Source organism: Gopherus flavomarginatus, chromosome 6 (assembly GCF_025201925.1).
Source record: "Gopherus flavomarginatus isolate rGopFla2 chromosome 6, rGopFla2.mat.asm, whole genome shotgun sequence".
Classification (NCBI taxonomy): Eukaryota; Metazoa; Chordata; order Testudines; family Testudinidae; genus Gopherus; species Gopherus flavomarginatus.
In genome coordinates, this window is record NC_066622.1 from 70756953 (window position 1) to 70775986 (window position 19034).

The 19034-nt window shown below is 48.7% G+C and overlaps 1 protein-coding gene across 2 annotated transcripts in view; it reads left to right on the forward strand.

Annotated features, from left to right (window-relative positions):
• Positions 1-17945, forward strand: part of ZNF488 (zinc finger protein 488) — a 37113-nt gene extending 19168 nt beyond the window's left edge. Inside the window, exons 2-4 of one of the 2 annotated variants that reach the window (XM_050960175.1) lie at positions 6015-6237; positions 13670-13898; positions 16751-17945. In XM_050960175.1, coding sequence (XP_050816132.1) covers positions 6022-6237; positions 13670-13898; positions 16751-17916 — 1611 coding nt within the window. In that variant the 5' untranslated portion in view covers positions 6015-6021 and the 3' untranslated portion in view covers positions 17917-17945. Of the gene's footprint in view, positions 1-6014; positions 6238-13669; positions 13899-16750 lie in introns of those variants that run through there. The other variant, XM_050960176.1, reaches the window with a different exon arrangement.
• Positions 17946-19034: the final 1089 nt, after the last annotated feature.

The window sequence follows — 19034 nt, forward strand, 5'->3', positions numbered from 1 at the left end:
GAGGCCACCCACAGGATCATGCCCTACAAATCAGTTAGGCAGAAGGACACCTGTCTTCCCCAGATTCGTGGATCTACCCACCCTTGTGGATCTGGGCCTCAAATACCATGGCGATGAGGGCAGGATAAGAACCTTTATACTACAGAAACTAGAAGGTTGCCCTGCTGTGACTATCTCAGAGTATGGTGTTATGCTGAGACAAAACACTAGGTGGTGCATTTAATCAATTATTCAACTTAAGAGTTTCACTTGCTGGATGCTTTCACCACCAGCAGGCAGTACAAGACTTACCACAACAAGCCTATTTCCTATATACAGACAGTACCCTTCCCAAATTTCACATAATCATCTTTTCTGTACAGTGTATGAATACAGCCATAGCTGTCACTCACAGGCTTTGGCATCCACTCCTGCAGGATACGGGGATTTTGTCTGCCACTGACCTTTGAATATTTCAGTCACTGAGCAACAAGCAAACAAAGCTGATGTGTTGCACTGGATAGAAGCTAGAGGTGAGATAGCGTGAAAATGGGCTAATGAGATACTAGCTGAGATTCCCAATCAATCCCCATTCCCTGATGATCCCTCACACAGAGAGAGTGCAGTGTTACTTCCTGGCATGACTGTCATCTGTAACAGGAGAGCACTACAGCAACCTTCCCTATACCTGTGTGTGTGTGACAATGCAATCCCGTTAACAAGGAGCCAGATCTTCCCTTCTCCTCCCTGGCCAGAGATGTTTGGGAGAAAGCCAGCAGGTTCTGCTGGGTAGTGGGCACAGAAATAAGGATCGTGCGCTCTGTGACATAGTTCCCTTCCCTGACCCAAAACCTCTGGAAACCCTCTGTGGTTGGTTGGGATCTGTTGGAGGGGAGGTGATGGGCTGGGCCTGTGGCAGAAGTTGGATCACCACACACACACAGTGGAGCTGTCAGTACTAGCACCCCCACTTTCCCTATGCAGTTTGGAAAGGCCCTTTTTGGGGGTACCCTGAGGGCATTTCTCAGTGGGGTGCGCCAGTAGCATGGCTGCTGGTGGAGGGTCAAAGAGGAGGCTGGGCAGCACTGCTAAGGCCTTGAGCCTTCATGTGACTGACTTGTGCCTCTGTGGAGCACTCCAGATATGCACAGGCCTTGGGGCAGCCATCACCAGAGGCACTGTTACACATAGCCTCACATGCTCTCTTTCTTAGCATGTGAGCAAGTTTTCAGTCTTTGGCAGACAGGCTTGCAGGTTGTTGGTTTTGTGATGCAGTCCTTGAAGAAAAGTTAAGCAAAGAGAAGTGGCAGATAGCAGACAGTTTACACTTTGCTCTAGCTACCATATTTGGAGGCAATTCTCAGGACAGAGAAGCTTCCTGGGAACTAGGCATTGGTGCATGGGCTGAGATTTCCAGAAGTGGGGATTATCTGGGTGCAGTTTGCAACCACCTCTGTTCCAGGACCTCTGTGTGTGTGTGTGTAAGTAAAGCAAGTTACACTTCAAATAGACCCAGGTTCAGTGGTTCTTCCTTATAAGATAGTATACTCAGCACCCCTAGTGTCAGGGTGCAGGGTGCGATGCTTCAAGGGGTCCTTGTCTACAGGGCCTCCTGCATCTCACCAGGTCTTCAGTGGCTCAGCCCTCCAGCCAAGCCACACAAAGCTCAGTTCCCTTCCAGGATAAGGAAAGATCAAACTGAAAGTCCAAGCTAAACATCCAGCTAGTAGTTCTCCCCCACACCCCACCCAGGTTCCATTGAGGTGCTGTTACTGACCTTATGTCAGGGCCTTTCCCACAGGAGCCTGACCTGCTCCTGCAGAGCTCTACCTCTATGCTTCTTGTCCTAGCAGGGCTTCCCTCACTGACACTCTCCCGCTGGGGATCCCCCTGCTCCTTGCAGGCCCTCACCCAGGGCTTCCTGCACAGGATCCAAACCAATACTCTGTGGGTCCTCTTGCCTGCCTGTTTAGGCCTGTCAGAGCACCCACTTACGTGCACCAGTGCAACCTGTGAGTCCTCCTGTCTTCTCTACAAGCCCCTCCCCCAGCTGATTGTCCCCTCAGCTTGTATTGTCTGGTCCTGCTCTTTCACACCTGGGCTCACTAATTATCATTCAGTTGCCACATTACCATCAGCTGGGGGTGGGGCTGGGGGTGGTGGGGTAGCTGCTAGGCCATGGGTGTCATAGTATAATTCCCAAATCTGGACCTTAGCATCCAGGATATGGGTACTAGCATAAAGTCCTCTAAGCTTAATTACCAGCTTAGATTCTGTAGCGCTGCCACCAATCAGGAATTCCAGGGCCTGATACCCTCTGGTCCCCCCAAACCCTTCCCTGGGGACCCCCAAGACCAGATTCCTTGAGTCTCACAACAAAGGGGAATGAACCATTTCCCTTCCCCCTCCTTTTCTTCCTCCCAGCTCTTTCCCGCCCTGGGTACACTAGGAGACCACCATGATTCAACTCCTTGAATCACCCCTTCCCCCTCCCTCCTTCCCCGGAGAGAGATACAGAGATAAACGCAGAGACCAGGTTTTTCTTCCCTCCTCCCTTTCCTTTCTCCCAACAATTCCCTGGTGAGTGCAGACTCCCTTCCCTGGAGTCTTACAAAAGATAACCAAACAAAAATCAATTAGATTCTAAAAAAAAAAAAGGAAAACTTTAATAAAGAAGGAAAAACATAAAAATTGTCTCTGTAATCAAGATGGTAAATATACAGGGTTTTTATAGCTTATAGACAATAGAAAGAAGCTTTCTCCAGCAGAAACACAGTTTAAGCTACTTCCAGCAAGTACACATCTGCAAATAAGAAAAACAAGTTAAAAGACTAAAGCCGCCTTTTTACTTACTAACTATTCTGAATAGCTAAGAGACTGTAGCAGGGAGATTGGCAAATACCTGGTTGCACCTCTAGTCCCGTCCAGGACCCCGAGAGAACAACGCACAAACCCAAAACCCACAAACAAAGGCTTCCCTCCACCCAGATTTGAAAGTATCTTGTTTCCTGATTGGTCCTCTGGTCAGATGTTTGGGTCCCTGTTTGTTAATCCTTTACAGGTAAAAGAGACATTAACCCTTAACTATCTGTTTATGACAGTGGGCCAGGCTGAGCATCTTTTGCCTTAAAGGACTAGTCAGCCTGTTTCAGAGTAGCAGCCGTGTTAGTCTGTATCCGCAAAAAGAACAGGAATACTTGTGTCACCTTAGAGACTAACAAATTTATTTCAGCATGAGCTTTCGTGAGCTACAGGTCACTTCTTCGGATGCATCCGTACAAGTACTCCTGTTCTTTTTAGTCAGTCTGTGACATTCCTCCACTGGGGAGCCGGCCTGCCCCGGAATGCCACCACTCCTCAGTAGAGGGTTACTCTGCTATCTGCGATGCAAGGGAAACAACACTGTGTTAGTCAGGCCAGTTCACTGGTCTGGCCAGTCACAGGGAGGGGAACTGTTTTCTAGGAACTTAGGTAGGTAGATAGAATAATACCAGGAAGACAACTCCATTCCCAGTTTATGGCATTTACCTGCTTTGCTAAGGGAGTAGTATAGGGTGACCAGATGCCCCAATTTTATAGGGACAGTCCTGATTTTTGGCCTTTTTCTTATATAGGATTCTATTACCCCCCAGCCCCCCAGTCTTGATTTTTCACACTTGCTGTCTGGTCACCCTAGAGTAGTAACCTTCCTAGACAAAGGATCTGGGCCATGGCCCATAATTTATTCCTATAGATTTTTTTTTTTAGTAATTTAGGCCAACATCTTTATGCTCTGTTGTTTTCTTTTGAAGTGCTTTATAAAAACGAATGGGAACAGAATGTTTTCATTAAGTAAATCCCGTCTTCCCACACATTTAAATGAAAACAGTGTTTAAAGAAATTCTATAGCTATATAGTATCCCAGTGGTGGTGTCACACAAACATAGCAGCACTGGGCATGGGATAGTACGTGAGAGCCAGGAAGTGAAACTGATCAACTGAAAGTACAACTACCCAGTCTAGTTCCACCACCAGCTGTGAGGAGCGTAATGCAGCCAGAGGTAGGGTGACCAGACAGCAAGTGTGAAAAATCAGGATGGGGGTGGGGGGGTAATATATAAGGCGCCTATATAAGACAAAGCCCAGAGTATCAGGACTGTCCCTATAAAATCAGAACACCTGGTCACCCTAGCCAGAGGCAGCATGCACCACTGTGAGTTGTCTCTGGCGCTGGGGGTCAGGAGACTTAGGATCTGGTCCCATCTTGCCACTGACCTGCCCTATGACCTTGGACACTTGATATTTTACCGCCTTGTCCCTTGTTTCCTCTCCCGTCTTCTGTCTGTCTTAGCATCTTGTCTGTTTAGACCATGATCTTGCAAAGACTTACTCACAGTGCATTACATTAAGCATGTATTGGAATCTTTACAGGACAGGGACGCAGACCTTGCCTATATCAGAAAACTGTTCTGATTTGACTAAATCGAGGTAGAACCAGAATTGGGTCAGTGGCACTCTCCGACATATTGAGTGCTTTACATCCCAGTAGCTTAAGCTCTAAGTCACATTGTAACAAAATAATCCCATTGGCACAAAGTGAGAGAGGTTAGATTGGCTCTTCTGTCCTTCCATCTCGGCATCTCTAAGGCCAAGAGCTCTTCAGGGCTTGTTACTGTTCTCTTTCAGTCTCTCTGCTTCATGAACCTGATCCAGCGCTCACTGGACTGAATGAGGATCTTTGCACTGCCTTCAGTGGGAGCTTGATGGAGCCGTGTCTCCATAAACAACCCACAGAACACTGAAATGGCAAAGGACCAGATCCTGCAACCTAACCATGTGTGGAATTCCCAGGCTTGGCCCCAAGGTGCTGGAGAGAGCGTATGAGTTTTGATTAATTTAATAGCGTTGCCCACTATTCACTGACAAATACCTTCATGCCAGCTGAACTGCCAGAACATACTGCCCCGGCTATATTGTTAGCAATGTCTGAGATCGCCATGTCGGGACGCAGGTAGCGGAGTCACGGTCAGTCTGGGCCTTCATAACTGTCACAAATGATATTGATATTAAAATGGGACAAAAATGACCCTTTTATCCAACCCTCATGGATTCTGGGTGTTCAGATTGAATGCAATTTGGATCCAAACCATCCTTAGTTTGGTTCTCCAAAACCCAAACCTGGATTGATGAGGTTCTGTCAAACCAGAACCCACTGCTGCTTCTCTACCTCTAATTTATACTGTGCCTTTCACCCTAACTGACTAGGATCTCAAATCACTTTATTTAGTAGCTAATCTAATGTCAATTGAAATGCAACCACCTCAGGGGTGCAACACAGCAGCCATTTAACAGCACACAGCATCAAGGCTCAACAAAGCAGGCAAGGAAAGAAAAGGGGCATTTTAGGTAGTGGACTGTAATTTCCCCATCTGGAATCTGGCCAGGACACCAGGGCTCACACCCTACAAAAGTACAAACAAGACATAAAAGGCAGCACGCACAGTGGGAGAGTCTTTAGTTGATGAAGAAAAGCCACAAGCATTTGGAAAAATCCCAGCATTTCCATTTTGGTGCCGAAGTGGACAATGACTGTGTCTTGAGAAAGTCCGGCAGCCTGTGATCCTGTAATAGACAGGACTGAGATTAGAGTGGACTAGTTTGGCTTTCTTTTAATCAACTGGAGATTTTCCTTACTGAGCCCAAAGCTTCATGGTCCTGAGTATAAGTGGTCAGCATCATGGGAGCTACTGGGCCAGGGGAGCAGCTGACTGAGTGCCCTGGAAAAGTCTGGTTTATTCACAAGATTAAGATTGATGCTTTAGTAAGGAATAGCTTGTCGCCTTCTGGGCTGGACATCAATAAAGCCACGAGCTCCTATGTGCCAGGAAAACTCCACCAATGCCAATGTGTTGGTCCCTGGTAGCTTTAAAGCTCTCATCCAGTTATAATTCAATTCCAATTCCTTACAGCCTTTTTGGTATAAATCATGATCAGATTTATCCCTCACCCTCTCAACTTCCTATCCCCAGTGTAAGTGATTCCTTGCTTTGTTGCAGGTTGAGGATGGAACTGACATCTTTGCCTAAACTCCTCTGGACGAGTGACAACAAGCTCCTGCATCATCATTTCCCAGATGTGTTTGCAACTGTCCATACCACTCAAGACATCCCAGAGGAAGCCAGTTTTGGACCGTGTATGCTGCAGAACACCTTGTTAGACACTGTTGCTTTTATTGCACTGAAATGCTCTGAGAGAAGAAATATCCATTATGTATTTAAGGTAGGAGAGCCTGGTATTTTATATTGTATTGGAAAAGCTGTCCCCTTTCCCTGCTCGCCCCAGATTGCTCTTCTCGGCTGGTGGCATTGGCATGGGATATAGTTTTATCCCCAGGTTGGCATAGCTAATAGCTCTGCCAAGAGGGGAAACTGGCCCAGGGCGGTGCTGACCTGGAGGCTGGATTCTGAGAGGATCCCAGCCATTCCCTTGGGGAAAAGAGCCCAAAGCATGAGTTCCATCCTACACCAAGACACCCTTGACCTGTCACTGAACTGATCCAGGATGTGCGGGAATGAGGGGCATGTCTTCACTTGGAGATGAACATCCAAGAGGGCTTGGCATGGGGCATACTGGCCTTTCAGGGCCATGGAGGGGTCACACTATCCCATTGCAGCGACTGCCTGGCATCCCTGAGGGAAAGCGAGTGGCTTTGGGGAAGCATTTTGAAGTCTAAGAATGGGCTCAGGCTGCTCCAGTCTAGACTGAGCGTAGGAGTATGAGCAGAGCACGCTTCTCCACCCTGTCTCTTCCTGCACCATGGGGGTAGTTGCAGCCCCTGGGGCGGGGAGTCACCTTCCCTTTGCTCTTGCCTCTAGTGGCCAGATCAGATCTCTGGAGGGGGCCTGGACGCCAGGAGGGAGGAGTCAAGGCTGTTTGCGTGTGTTTGGACTCTAGCACCAGACTCTCAGGCTGCTTTTTGGGACTTTGCCACCAGAGCCCTGGCGGCAGTCTGGGTGGTCTGGAGAAAGATGTCCTTGGAGTGGGCTGGGGCTCACAGGGTGAGGCTTAGCTCTGGGTTGTACAGCCAGAGCAGCGTCTTAAAGCCCTACTGTCTCTTAGAAACCACGTCAGCTGACATACCTGGGCTGAACACACCTCCCTTTCCATGTGTAACCATGGTGTTCCCCGTTGCATAACCAGCCCCTTTCGTGCTGTTGAGGGGTGGGGGGCAGGTTGAACCTGGCACCTTCAGTCCCCAGAATGCAAGCTGCTAATGCTTGAGGTGAACAAGTCCCTCCCTTAGCAACTAGCTCATAGACTTGAAGGCCAGAAGAGACCACCATGCTCATCTACTCTGACCTCCGGCACATTGCAGGCCACAGACCTCACTCACCCACTCCCGTAATGCACCCACAGCCTCTGGCTGAGTTCCTAACAATGTGGAGTAGGCTCTTAAGTTCCATGGACCAGCTATTAGAGGGTGGCACAGCCACATAGTGCTAGCAGGGGTTACACTTTGTGGGCATTTTGACTGGAAGTTGTGACAGGTGCTGGGTGAAGAAGGGATTTATTGTTTCGCTGGCAGTTTAGAAAAATAACAAATCATTTGGGGTCAAACCAAAACCAGTGTTTTATGAAATATTCTGGCGAACCAAGAAGTCAAAACAAAATTGCAGCTCAACCCGAATCGGAATGTTGCAGCATCACAAAACCCAAACCCCTGGAGTTGAGACATTTCCACTTTTTTACATTTGGACAAAGGCAAAAAGAAACGAGTGGAGGAGACCTGGCTTTAATTCTTCCCTTTGCCTGGGGAGAAGGGATTCAAACCAGGCTCTGTCACCTCTCACATGAGTGCCCTATCACTGAGCGATAGGGTATTCCAGTGTGAGGGCTTCCTCACTCTCTCCTCTTGAAGGTGCTCCACTGTGTCTAAACAATTAAATAGCCATTGGAGCAGGAGGCCTGTGTCATGGGTCTCCTATACCCGAGGGGAGTATACCCTATACCCGAGCCCTACCCATCAGGCTATGGAGTCACTCTCATGCTCAGTCTCTGGCCTAGTGACTATCCAACTGGAGAGTCTTCAACTCTGAGTACCAAAGGGAATCTGCTTTTCTTCTCCCCTTGCTGTTTTTTTCAGTGGGTCACCCCCATGGAGTCCCAGAACCCTCAATTTAACAAGCTCCCTTAATGTTTTCTGCACTCCAGACCTAAGAAATAACAAGGCTTCCCCAGCTTGATCTGTATCGTCTCCCCCTCCGACAAAGCAAGCCAGTCATCTGTAAATCAGTCGGGTCTGCTAAACCCAAGATGCCCCATGCCCCGCCACTTACAGCGTCCTGTACCGGCTCCTTCTCCCTAAAGATCCCTTCTCTCCCCTCCCCGAGGGGCCTTGAAAGTCAAGCCTCTTTATAGCGGAGTTGTGACTGAGCCCTTCTGGGTCACTGAGGCCTTCCCTGCTCTGTAGACACAAGGGAAGTACACAACTTGTCCAAGGGACCCATAAGCAGAGGAGCTGGGCTTTGGGCACAGCAGTACGTCCACATGCAGAGCCAAACACCCTGAGCTAGGCTTTGATGTCTCTTCTGCTCTGCCCTGTGCTCTCACTTATTCCCTGTCCCCTTTCCATGTGTTCAGCCCTCTCTCTTAGGGCTAATTTCCAGAGATCCTGAGCATCCCTTGATTGTGCTCAGAGCTGTGAGTCAGTGCTGGGCACTTCTGAAAACCAGGCCTTAATTAGTGACAGCCTTTGTCTTAGCTATTAGTTACAACCACTGGGGGCATCAGACTTCCGTATTTGTCAAGCATCATTAAGTACCATATAGTTAAAGGGAGCCAGCTGCAGGGTATGCTCATTTATTCTCTCCCTTACACTAATTAACTCTTACACTAATTGTCTCTTAACAGTTCATTCTTCTGGCTGAGCTGCTAATGTGTGCATACTTCTGCATGCATTCCGGGGTAAAAATAGAGCAGCGATGTCCAAAACCCTGTTTCTCCTACAAAATCCCATGGCATAGCTGCAAGGCACTTAGTGGAGAAACAGAGAAAGAAATCACTGGGGGTGAAATTTAAAATCATACTTATTACTAAATATGCTTCATTTCCAAACTTCTCTCTTTCAGAACAATCACTGAGGCGCTCAAAAATTAGCAGACTTTTTTTTTCCAAATGTCCTTAATCGCTTTGTGTCTCAGTTTCCAAGCTGTGGAAACCCTCCTCCTTCTTTTTGCTGATACAGACTAACACGGCTATCACTCTGAAACCTCTCTGCCTTGCAGTTAATATTTGTTAGGCTTAGATACTGCTGTGATGATTCCCAAAGGAAAGCTAAACTAATAATTCCCTATTCAGTACAAGTTTAGAAGAGCGTATAGTGAATATCGCAGGGACCGCACATTGAACGATGAGGATAAAAGTAATATTGAATAGCTGTACCATTCTCAGAGCATCACCCATCTTGTGCACTGAATGAGCTGGGGTCTTGTGGAAAAAATAGTATGGGATCATGTAATTAAAGAGCGTATCATAATGCAGTTGCGCAAGGGGGCAAAGTTAAGATTGCACAGGTAACCTGAAATACCTTAAATTCTGGCATTTTTTAACTTTTGAGTGCTTGACTCTGTAGCTTAAATATAATTCTTTCAATATGGGGGGGGTTGAATGTAATATTGCACATATATTATAATTAGCTGTTACCGACTATACCTGAGGTTGTCAATCTTTTTCTTTCGGAGGCTCCCCCGATGTGCCATAAAAACTCCACGGCTCCCCTATGCCACTACAATTGTTTTTCTGCATATAAAAGCCAGGGCCAGTGTTAGCTAGTAGTAAGCAGGGCAATTGCCTGGGGCCCCATGGCACAGGGGGCACCACAAAGCTAAGTTGCTCAGGCTCCTGCTTCAGCCCCAGGTGTTGGGCCTCAGGGCCCCAGGTGTCGGGCCTCAGGGCCCCAGGTGTCAGCCCCATGCAGTGGGGTTTCGGTTTTCTGCCCTTGGCCCCGGCAAGTCTAACACTGGCCCTGCTTGATGGACCCCCTGAAAGCTGCTCGCAGCCCCCCAAGGGTCCCCAGACCTCTGATTGAGAACCACTAGGCTATACCACATTATTTCAGAAATAATTGAGTCTGCAGCATTCGGTTGTTGAGAGCTTGTCCTTTATGGATACCTTAATAAATTCAAATTTATTTCACTTGATGCAAAAATATGAATAAACTACACTATTTCTGAAGCAGGAGAGCAAAGTGTAAGTGCTTATTAGTTGTATTTAATAATATCCTGTATGGAAAAGCTCTGTAGGCATTAGTAGAGATGAAATCCAAAGGAATCTACAGATGCTTAATAGAGTTCTGCTGTAATAATTCTAAAGCCCTCCATAATTTAATGGAGAATGAGATAATTTCTGTATGGGTTTTGAACTATCCTATAGGATTCAGGTGCAGGGATCTAGTTCTTTATTAAATTCTATAGGATTGTTCATTATAGCCTAGGGAGAGGTTATCATTTTATATTAAATTCTCTAGGACATCCCTATCTGGAGTGAATTGACAATGGAGAACAATGTAATGGAGTTTCTGGTTTCTATCTGGTGTACTATACTCATGCTTTCCAGATCAAGGCTTATTGAGTAGAGCGCAGACCAGGAATCTTGAGTTCTCAGCTCTGCCACTGACTCAATGGGTGACCCTGGGCAAGTCACCTCATCTCCCTCAGCTTCCCCATCTGTACCACAAGGATAACGGTCCTGGCCTATCTTGGAGTGGGCAGGTGTGGCATGAGTGAGGCTGAATGACTGGGCAGTGAGGTGATCTGAAAGCCTCTCAGGGAAGGAGCTCTGCAGGGGCAGGGAGCTCTGCATTTCTGGTAGTGGAGAGGATCTGAATGCTGCCAGGGGAGTGGGTGCTGGAGAGCTGGAGAGAGGCCAGGCAGGCAGGCAGCCCAGTGGGGAGCAGGAAGCATGGGGAGCTCTGAGTAAAATGGCCAAAGCTAGCTGGGAGAGGTTGAAGGGCTGGATGGACAGAGAAAGCTGGAAGCTGGGCTGGCATGGGGATTGCAGGGCTCCCAGGAGAGGAGAAGGAACAGGCACCTGCTCTGGGCAGCTCTTCGCACATCACAGGGCCTGGAGGGCTGATGTTCTGGGGGGCAACCCACACCAGTGAAGGGGAGTGTCACTGCCAGCCCTGTAACCCTAGGTGCCTTCAGTGCTCTGCTGCAGGGGCTCACAGCCTGGATGCCAACAGCTAGCAGGCAAGCATGCAGTCCCCGAATATCTGTGTGCCATGCAGCCCTGGTTCAGCTCTCTAACCTCAGCAGCCTGTCTACAGCACAACAGCCCTGCTCTGCTCTGCTCTCCTCCAGCCTGGGTTACTACCTGCTGGGGGACCCCAACATCTGCCAGTCCTGAATTTTCCCCAGACCATCTGCCCTGCAATGGCCAGCTCTGTCCTGGAGCACTAAGAGAAAGAATAGAGTTTGTTGCTCCTTTAAAGCGACAGAAGCACATTACAGCTGGGGGTAATACACCCTGCCCTGCTAGCACAGCACTGAGTTGGGTTCCAGTAAAAATAAAAGACATTTATTAACAAAAGGGCTTAGGCTAAGTGATAGCAAGTTTTGCAGAGACTTCAACTTCCTGTCTTTCTCTGCTTGCAAGAGGTCTGGCACCTTGTGGATACCAAGATGGCTTCTTCTCTTTCCTTATGTTCTCTCAAGCTCCCTGTTTTGTCCCCAGACTTAGTGCTTCCCTTCCTGTGAACTTCTCATGTCCCTGCTGATTTGTATGGAAATGAGGCTTGCTTAATTTCACTGGAGACAGGTAGATAGCTGCCTTCTCTGCCTCCTGTCTGGGAGAAAGCTTTATTTCTCCCTGTGTTTGGTCACAGACTTTGAAGCGTAATATCAGTGAGTAGCCATATTTCCTCATGTAGTGTTAATACAGACATTTCACAGTGATGTTAATCACCAGTGTGTCATTAGCATTGAGAAAAGACCTGACTCAATGCACTTTTATAATACAATAATATGTGTAATCAGTGGTAGCAGATGACAGAACAAGGAGCAATGGTCTCAAGTTGCAGTGGGGGAGGTTTAGGTTGGATATTAGGAAAAACTTTTTCACTAGGAGGGCGGTGAAGCACTGGAATGGGTTCCCTAGGGAGGTGGTGGAATCTCCATCCTTAGAGGTTTTTAAAGCCTGGCTTGACAAAGCCCTGGCTGGAATGATTTAGTTGGGGATTGGTCCTGCTTTGAGCAGGGGGTTGGACTAGATGATCTCTTGAGGTCCCTTCCAACTCTGATATTCTATGATTCTATTAATTAGTTCTCAGCTGAGGTTCAGCCCCCCTGACTTTATAGTCCGGAGGCTATTTTCCCCACTCGTGAGGCTGATGGCTTTGTTTAAATGTAAGTTTGTGTTCCCTGCCTGACAACCAGGCTGGTCAGCTAAGCAAATACTCATTCTTTTGTCTAGGGCAGGCTACACTTACACACTGCTTGCCAAACACATTTTAATAACATAATCTGAGCACATATCCATAACTCTTTGTACAGACCCTCTACACACACCGTGCAAGAATGTTAATGATCAGTGAGTTGTTAGTTGTCCAGTGATATATTACATGCCACCCTGTGGGTATATAGCATGACAATGGTGTGTTACGTGCAGTGAGTGTGTCAGATCTGGAAAGAACTCCTGTCACAGAGCAGCAAACCAACAGCAGGCCACTGTGTCACAACCCCTTGAAGATAGCCCTGCCCTGACATGGCCTATTGGAGACGGGGTGATATTGAAATGATGGAGGAAGAACCTTGTGCGTGTGTATTTGTGTGTATTGGGGAGGCTCCTTCTCTTTGCAGCCCACGGAAAGATGTAAGTAGGCAGGAGAGATTTCACAAATGACTGTGTCAGGACTAAGGGTATGTATGCTGCGTGCAGAGGAAGATTGGGGAGAGGCGGAGGGGGAGGAGCAGGGCAGGGAGAGAGGTTGGGTATCAGGGGGCTGTCACTCTTTGAGCAGGACGGCACAAGATGCGCCGTCATTTAAGAGCAGGGCCAGCTCCAGGCACCAGCATTCCAAGCTGGTGCTTGGGGTGGCATTCTGCAAGGGGCGCAGTCCCTGTTGTTTTGCCCCCAAGCAGTGCGCCGAATTGCCCGCCGCGGACAGCAGAGGCAGTCCATGTGCCCTTGGGCAGCAGGCGCGTTTCCGCGGTGAGGGCAATTCCGCAGCAGCTTCTATCTTTAGTTGTCTGGGGCGGCTTCAGCTAAACATAGAAGCTGCTGCCGAATTGCTGCCGCCGCGGAAACACACCTCCTGCCCTAAGGGCACATGGACTGCTCCCGCCGCCCGCAGCGGCAATTCGGCGTGCTGCTTGGGGTGGCGAAAACTGTAGAGCCGGCCCTGTTTAAGAGGGTGCCGCCTGCTGCGTTCTGGTGTCCCTGTCCTGCTCCATGGGCTGATACAGATGGCTCCACCATCTCGCCAGCCTTCCCACGGCTGCAGGCTCTGTGGTCCCATGGGCATGGGGTGCAGTTCAGGAAGGCTGCAGACACTGTGTTCAGGCCCCTTGTGTAAGCGTTTGCTGTGTCGAGGCCACAGCCCTTACATATTGGATCACGTGTAAGACAGGAAAGGACAGGCTTTGCCGAGAGAGTTGATGAATTTATGCATCCCGGGTCCCTATTGTCTCCCTTTTTGCCTTGTGTCTAACAGGTAGATGTCACCTCAGTGCATAGCCCTGCTGGACTGCCCTGGATGAGGCTCGTTCAAGCAGCTGCCAATAGCAAGGAACAGAACTTGGAAGCCTACTTAAAGAACAACCAGTTGTACTATCGATCTACTAGGAAAATAGGCAAAAATGAGGAGCTCCTTGTGTGGTACGATGAGGAGCTTTCCAGCCTCCTGGGTTTCAGCGCAATCAAAGCCAGGACTCTCCAAACCGGTGAGTACCGAAGGGAAAATTGCCAGATGCTGAGATTGTGCGGGTATCACTGAAGGCAATATCTTTGTTACTGGTGGTGCTGGGCAAGCGGGGAAGAGACCAGCTTGACTCTCAGATCTCAAGCTGGGCTTTCAAGACTGGGCAGTTAGAAGCAAATCTTTGTATTGGTGCACTGAGCTGGCGTCAGTGAAGGGAGTCTCCCAACCATGGTAGACAGTCTTGTGTTAACTGGGCTTAAGCTAGCTCACTCATAGCTGTGTGAATGTTGCTGCTCCAGCAGAGACTTGGGCTTGCTCAGGGGCAACCTTTCAGAAGTGGAGTGCCGAGTCTTCATTTATTCACTTTAATTTAAGGTTTTGCGTGCCAGTAATACACTTTTAATGTTTTTAGAAGGTCTCTTTCTATAAGTCTATAATATGTAACTGAACTATTATTGTATGTGAAGTAAAGAAGGTTTTAAAAAAATTTAAGAAGCTTAATTTAAAATTAAATTAAAACGCAGAGCCCCCCGAACTGGTGGGCAGGACCCAGGCAGTGTGAGTGCCACTGAAAATCAGCTTGTGTGCCGCCTTTGGCACACGTGCCATAGGTTGCCTACCCCTGGGCTAGCTGCTCTAGCCTACGGGTTTGCGTATGCTGCCCCTGGGGTTAGAGGTTAGCTCAAATGATGCAACTGAACTGGGCTACAGAAAACAACTCATGGTCTGACACTTCCTGATACAGCACAATCTGCTTAAATTAGCTGAGACCTGGGTAAGTGTAAATGGTCCTGATTCTCAGGCTCTTGGGAACACGTTTGGCTGGGACAGATTCACTCATACTCAGTGAATCGCTTTGAAAATGAGTAACACCGAATCTTTTAAAGAAACACTGCACATTAGGGAAACGTTGACAGCTTCACAACACATCTACTCAAAAGGCTGTGGTGTAACTTATGGTGTGATTTTTAAATGGACTTTGTCAAATTGGTGCTAAACCCAGTGTGGAGGGTCTTGAACTGATTTAAATCTGGCTTGTAGCAGGGTGGCTTGTGTTAGTAAATTTGCTGTCTGCTATAACCCATTTTAAACCTATAGAAATGTGTCCACACAGGAGTCTGCACCTAGTCTGCTTTCAAACTGATTTTAGTGAAACCAGTGCAACTTGTGTGTGTGGACACACTTAGTTTGGTTTAAAATTGGTTATAGTGGCCTAGAAATTTACCAACTGTGAAGGAGGAGAGAGACAGCTGCTAGGCACAGCAGGGGTTAAAGAAAACCTCTGGGTTCAGGTAGCCCCGCCCCATTATACTTGCAGCCAATGCCAGGCCTGGAGTAGGGAGAAAAGAAGGGAGCCTAGCTCAGTGAAGGCCATTTTGGTGCCCTATGCAGTCCCTCCCTTGGGGGGTGGGGTGGGGTGGGGTGGGGCCCCTGGGGGGGTGCCGGCTTGGGGGGCAGGGGGGAAATGACCCTCCAGCACCAGCCGGCAGAGCAGAACCGGTTGGGGCTGGGTTGCTCCACTTCCCGCCGCCCGGTGAGTGCAGGGCAGGCCTGAGCCCGCACTCACAGGGTGGCGGGAAGTGGAGTAACCTGTTCCCAACCTGCTCTGCTCTGCTCCCCTGGCTCCCAGCCTTGGGACTTGGTGGGGGGGGGGGAACCAGTGGTGCATCTGGGTGCCGGTGGTGCAGAGCAGGCTGGGAGCTGGGTCGCTGCACTTACCACCATCGGTGAGTGCAGGCCCATCCCCTGCTGCAGTCCTTGGGGGGATAGGGGCATGGCTGAGGTGGGAAGAGGTGAGGCTGGTGCAGAGCAGGAGCGGGGCCATGAGGAAGAGGTAGAGCAGGGGCCAGAGCAGCACGCAGCTGCATAGGGCACCAGGAAATTTGGTACCCCAAATTTCCTGGTGCCCTATGCAGCTGCATACTTTGCATATGGGTAAGGGTGGCCTTGGGCAACTGGGCTAGTGGGGCCACTCCCCAAACTAAAGGACTTGCATAGGGAGCAGGCCAGAAAAACAGGCCCTGAACCCCTCCCTCACAGCTGAGGAAAAGATCCATCCCTGCTGTTTAGGGGTTGAATGACAAAGGACCCTCCCTGGGCCAGGACCTGAGGGAGAAGGAGGGCTCAGGACTCCCTACAGCCCACCTAACCAATGATCTAGCCACTAGGCTGCCTGGCCACTGAGGGCCCTATCACACCAACTCAAGGTGGGAATGCTTTTTTGGTATAACGTAAGGTGTGAATTTAAATCAGTAGAGTTATATTGGTATAGCTCTCCTCCTGCATAGACATGCGATATAAGACAGCCTTTTTATCAGTTTAGCTCATGTCGCTTTGGAGGGGATGTAAATGAAACAGAAAAAAGGCCTCTTATCCCAGAATAGGTGTGTTCTAAGAATACTGGCGTAACTCTGTCAGTGTAACTGGTAGGGCTGTTCCCTGTACGCAGGCTTCCCGAGTGATCTATGGGGTAGAGAGAGGTACATGCCACATTTGGATTCTGCTTTTGAATGCACAGGGGTGCTTGAAGCTGGGTTTCTCATTGAGACCATTGTAAAGATGATTTGCCTGTTGGCAAGATCAGGCGCAGATCTGGGTTTTGGGCTTTGAGCTGCCACAGAGTTCAGAGGGTCGATTCAGGCCAGTGTCTGCTGTGAGCACTTGACTCAGCCGCCAGCATCGGGGTGTGGAGCATATGGAAGGAAGTGTATGCGAGGTGCCTCCTGTAGCAAGATGGCACCTGACCCTGCTCTCCAGTGACCCAGCTGTGGAGTTGCTTCTGGTTTAGACCAGTGTCAGCGAGAGCAACCAGGCCTTAAGAGCAGCTGGGACTCTGGCTACGCAAAACTCAATGGCTATTTTCTGTTTCCACAGAACTCAGGTGCCCGGAATGCCAGCAGGTCTTTAAAGGCGGGCACTCCTATCTGGCCCACGTTCGCTTCCTCTGCGTCCCAGAGAAGAACGCCCTGCCGTGGAGAAATCTCCAGGAGCAGAAGACTGGGAAGGGCCACTTGCCTGAGCAGGCCACCAACTTCCACAGCCTGGCAAGGGATCTGGAGGTCAAAATAGCCACGCGGAGAGACGACCTCCATGGGCTGTCAGGGGAGAAGAGAACAAAGTCAGAAGAGGCGGAGAGCAACAGGAGCAGGAAAACAGTATTGTTGGAGAAGACAAATAACCTGGGGGAAGCTCACAGCTATGGGGGCAAGGAGGAGGTGGTGGGGGAACACGCCTTGGCTGGCTCTGTCTGGAAGCTCAGCTCAGGGAAGCTCTCGGTGAAGAAGGATGCCTTGGAGCAGAAACAGAGTGCTTTCACTGAGGTCAGGAGGATGAAGGACCGGCTGAGGAATGAGAGAGTGAAGGAGGTGGAGCAAGGGGGTGGGCTGGGCCAGTTTGGCAAAGAGCAGATGCCCAAGGACATGGCGCTGAACTCCTCAGGTAGCGCGTTCTCCTTCGTGTGGCCCACCCGAGCCCGAGGGGAGCAGAAAAGTGCTTTTAGCAAGCCAGTCAAGTGTCTGGTGGACAGGGCTGCCGGGAATTCTTCCCATTCCATGAACGAGCTACCGAAGAGCCTGGGGGAGCTGTCTGGCTTCATCACCACAGCGGACATCATGTGCTACAGCAGCCTTTTGAATTCCAAGTTCTTTGTTGGTGACTTGTGTAATTCTCAGGTGCTGCAGACGATCACTGGCCGGAGCAACGCTTTCCCTTATACCTCAGAACCGTGGCCAAAACGAGCCGGGGGGCAGCTGCAAACTGCCACCACCACCTCCTCCTCTTCCTCTTCTTCCTTGACTCTGCTGCCACCCACCTTCACGTCCTTTGGGGTGGCCGCCCAGAACTGGTGCGCAAAATGCAACCTCTCCTTCCGCATGACGTCCGACTTAGTCTTCCACATGCGGTCCCATCACAAAAAGGACTACTCCTCGGCCGAGTCTCAGTGCAAGAGGAGACGGGAGGAGAAGCTAACGTGTCCAATCTGCCACGAGTACTTTCGGGAACGGCACCATTTATCCCGACACATGACCTCTCATAATTAAAGCTGGGTAGACTGATCCCACCACAGGACTGGGTTGGAGGAAGGGGGACGGGGAGGGAAAACATTAGTTTGTATCATTTTTTTTTCAGTGTTTAAATTAATTTCTTATAGGAAACAGCTGTTTACAATAATTTATAATTGATGCTTCACAAAAAATATATGTTTACATGAGACCAAGTGGGTCCTCGGTTTTGAAAATGCAGCCAAGCCCTTGTTGGTATATTTTTGAGGAAATAAAATGATGAAATGAATGGAAATGTTTTATTAATTTGGGCTCAAAGCTGCTGCTTTACGACAACAATCTGTTGTAGCCACGTGTGAGGTAAACTGTTATGTGCATACGTAACAATTAGAGCTGAGCCAATAATTGATTTTATCATCTGAAAAAAAAATCAATTAGTTTTATACCAAAATTGATTTTTTTTCCTGTTTTTCTCTCCAAAACAAAAAAAATGACAATGCTTTCTTCGGGTCGAACAAAACGTTCCAACATTGGTTTGAAATGACGTCTCGACTTTTTTGAAAAAAATGGTTCCTCATTTTTTATTTGGCCAAAATTATTAATTGAATTCAACCCAAATTTGTGAAGCGTTTTGGTTGCACTGAAACTCCATTTTGCAGTCAATTTAGTGTTTGACAGAAAATTTTCCCCCAGCTCTAGTAACGGGCTGGTTGAGTGCCAGCAGGCTTGAACCTGAGACCTTCAGCATTAAAAAGTTTCAGACTGAAATACTTAAACTAAAGGAATAATGCCATTTGCTGAAAGATGTAGTAGACTCTTATCCGAACCAGACTCTAGAGAGAGCCTCTTTCCTAGCTTGGGCTGTGCATGCGCTAAAGGGAATAGACGTACTTGATTACAGTGATCGGCTTGAAACAAAACCTTGACTCTAGCCTGCCCCATGGCTGTAGAAGGGAGCTGTGATCCACGGTCCGATCTGAATTGTGTAAACAACCCTCCTCTGTAATGGGCCAAACCAAACTCACAAGAGGATGTGATTGAACATCAGCAGATCTGGGTTCTGGTCATATTCTACAGACTCTGAAACATTTTTCTTTAAACCGAGATCCGGATGTCTATGTTGTGGCTTGTGCTCACTGTTACCAAATAGACACAGG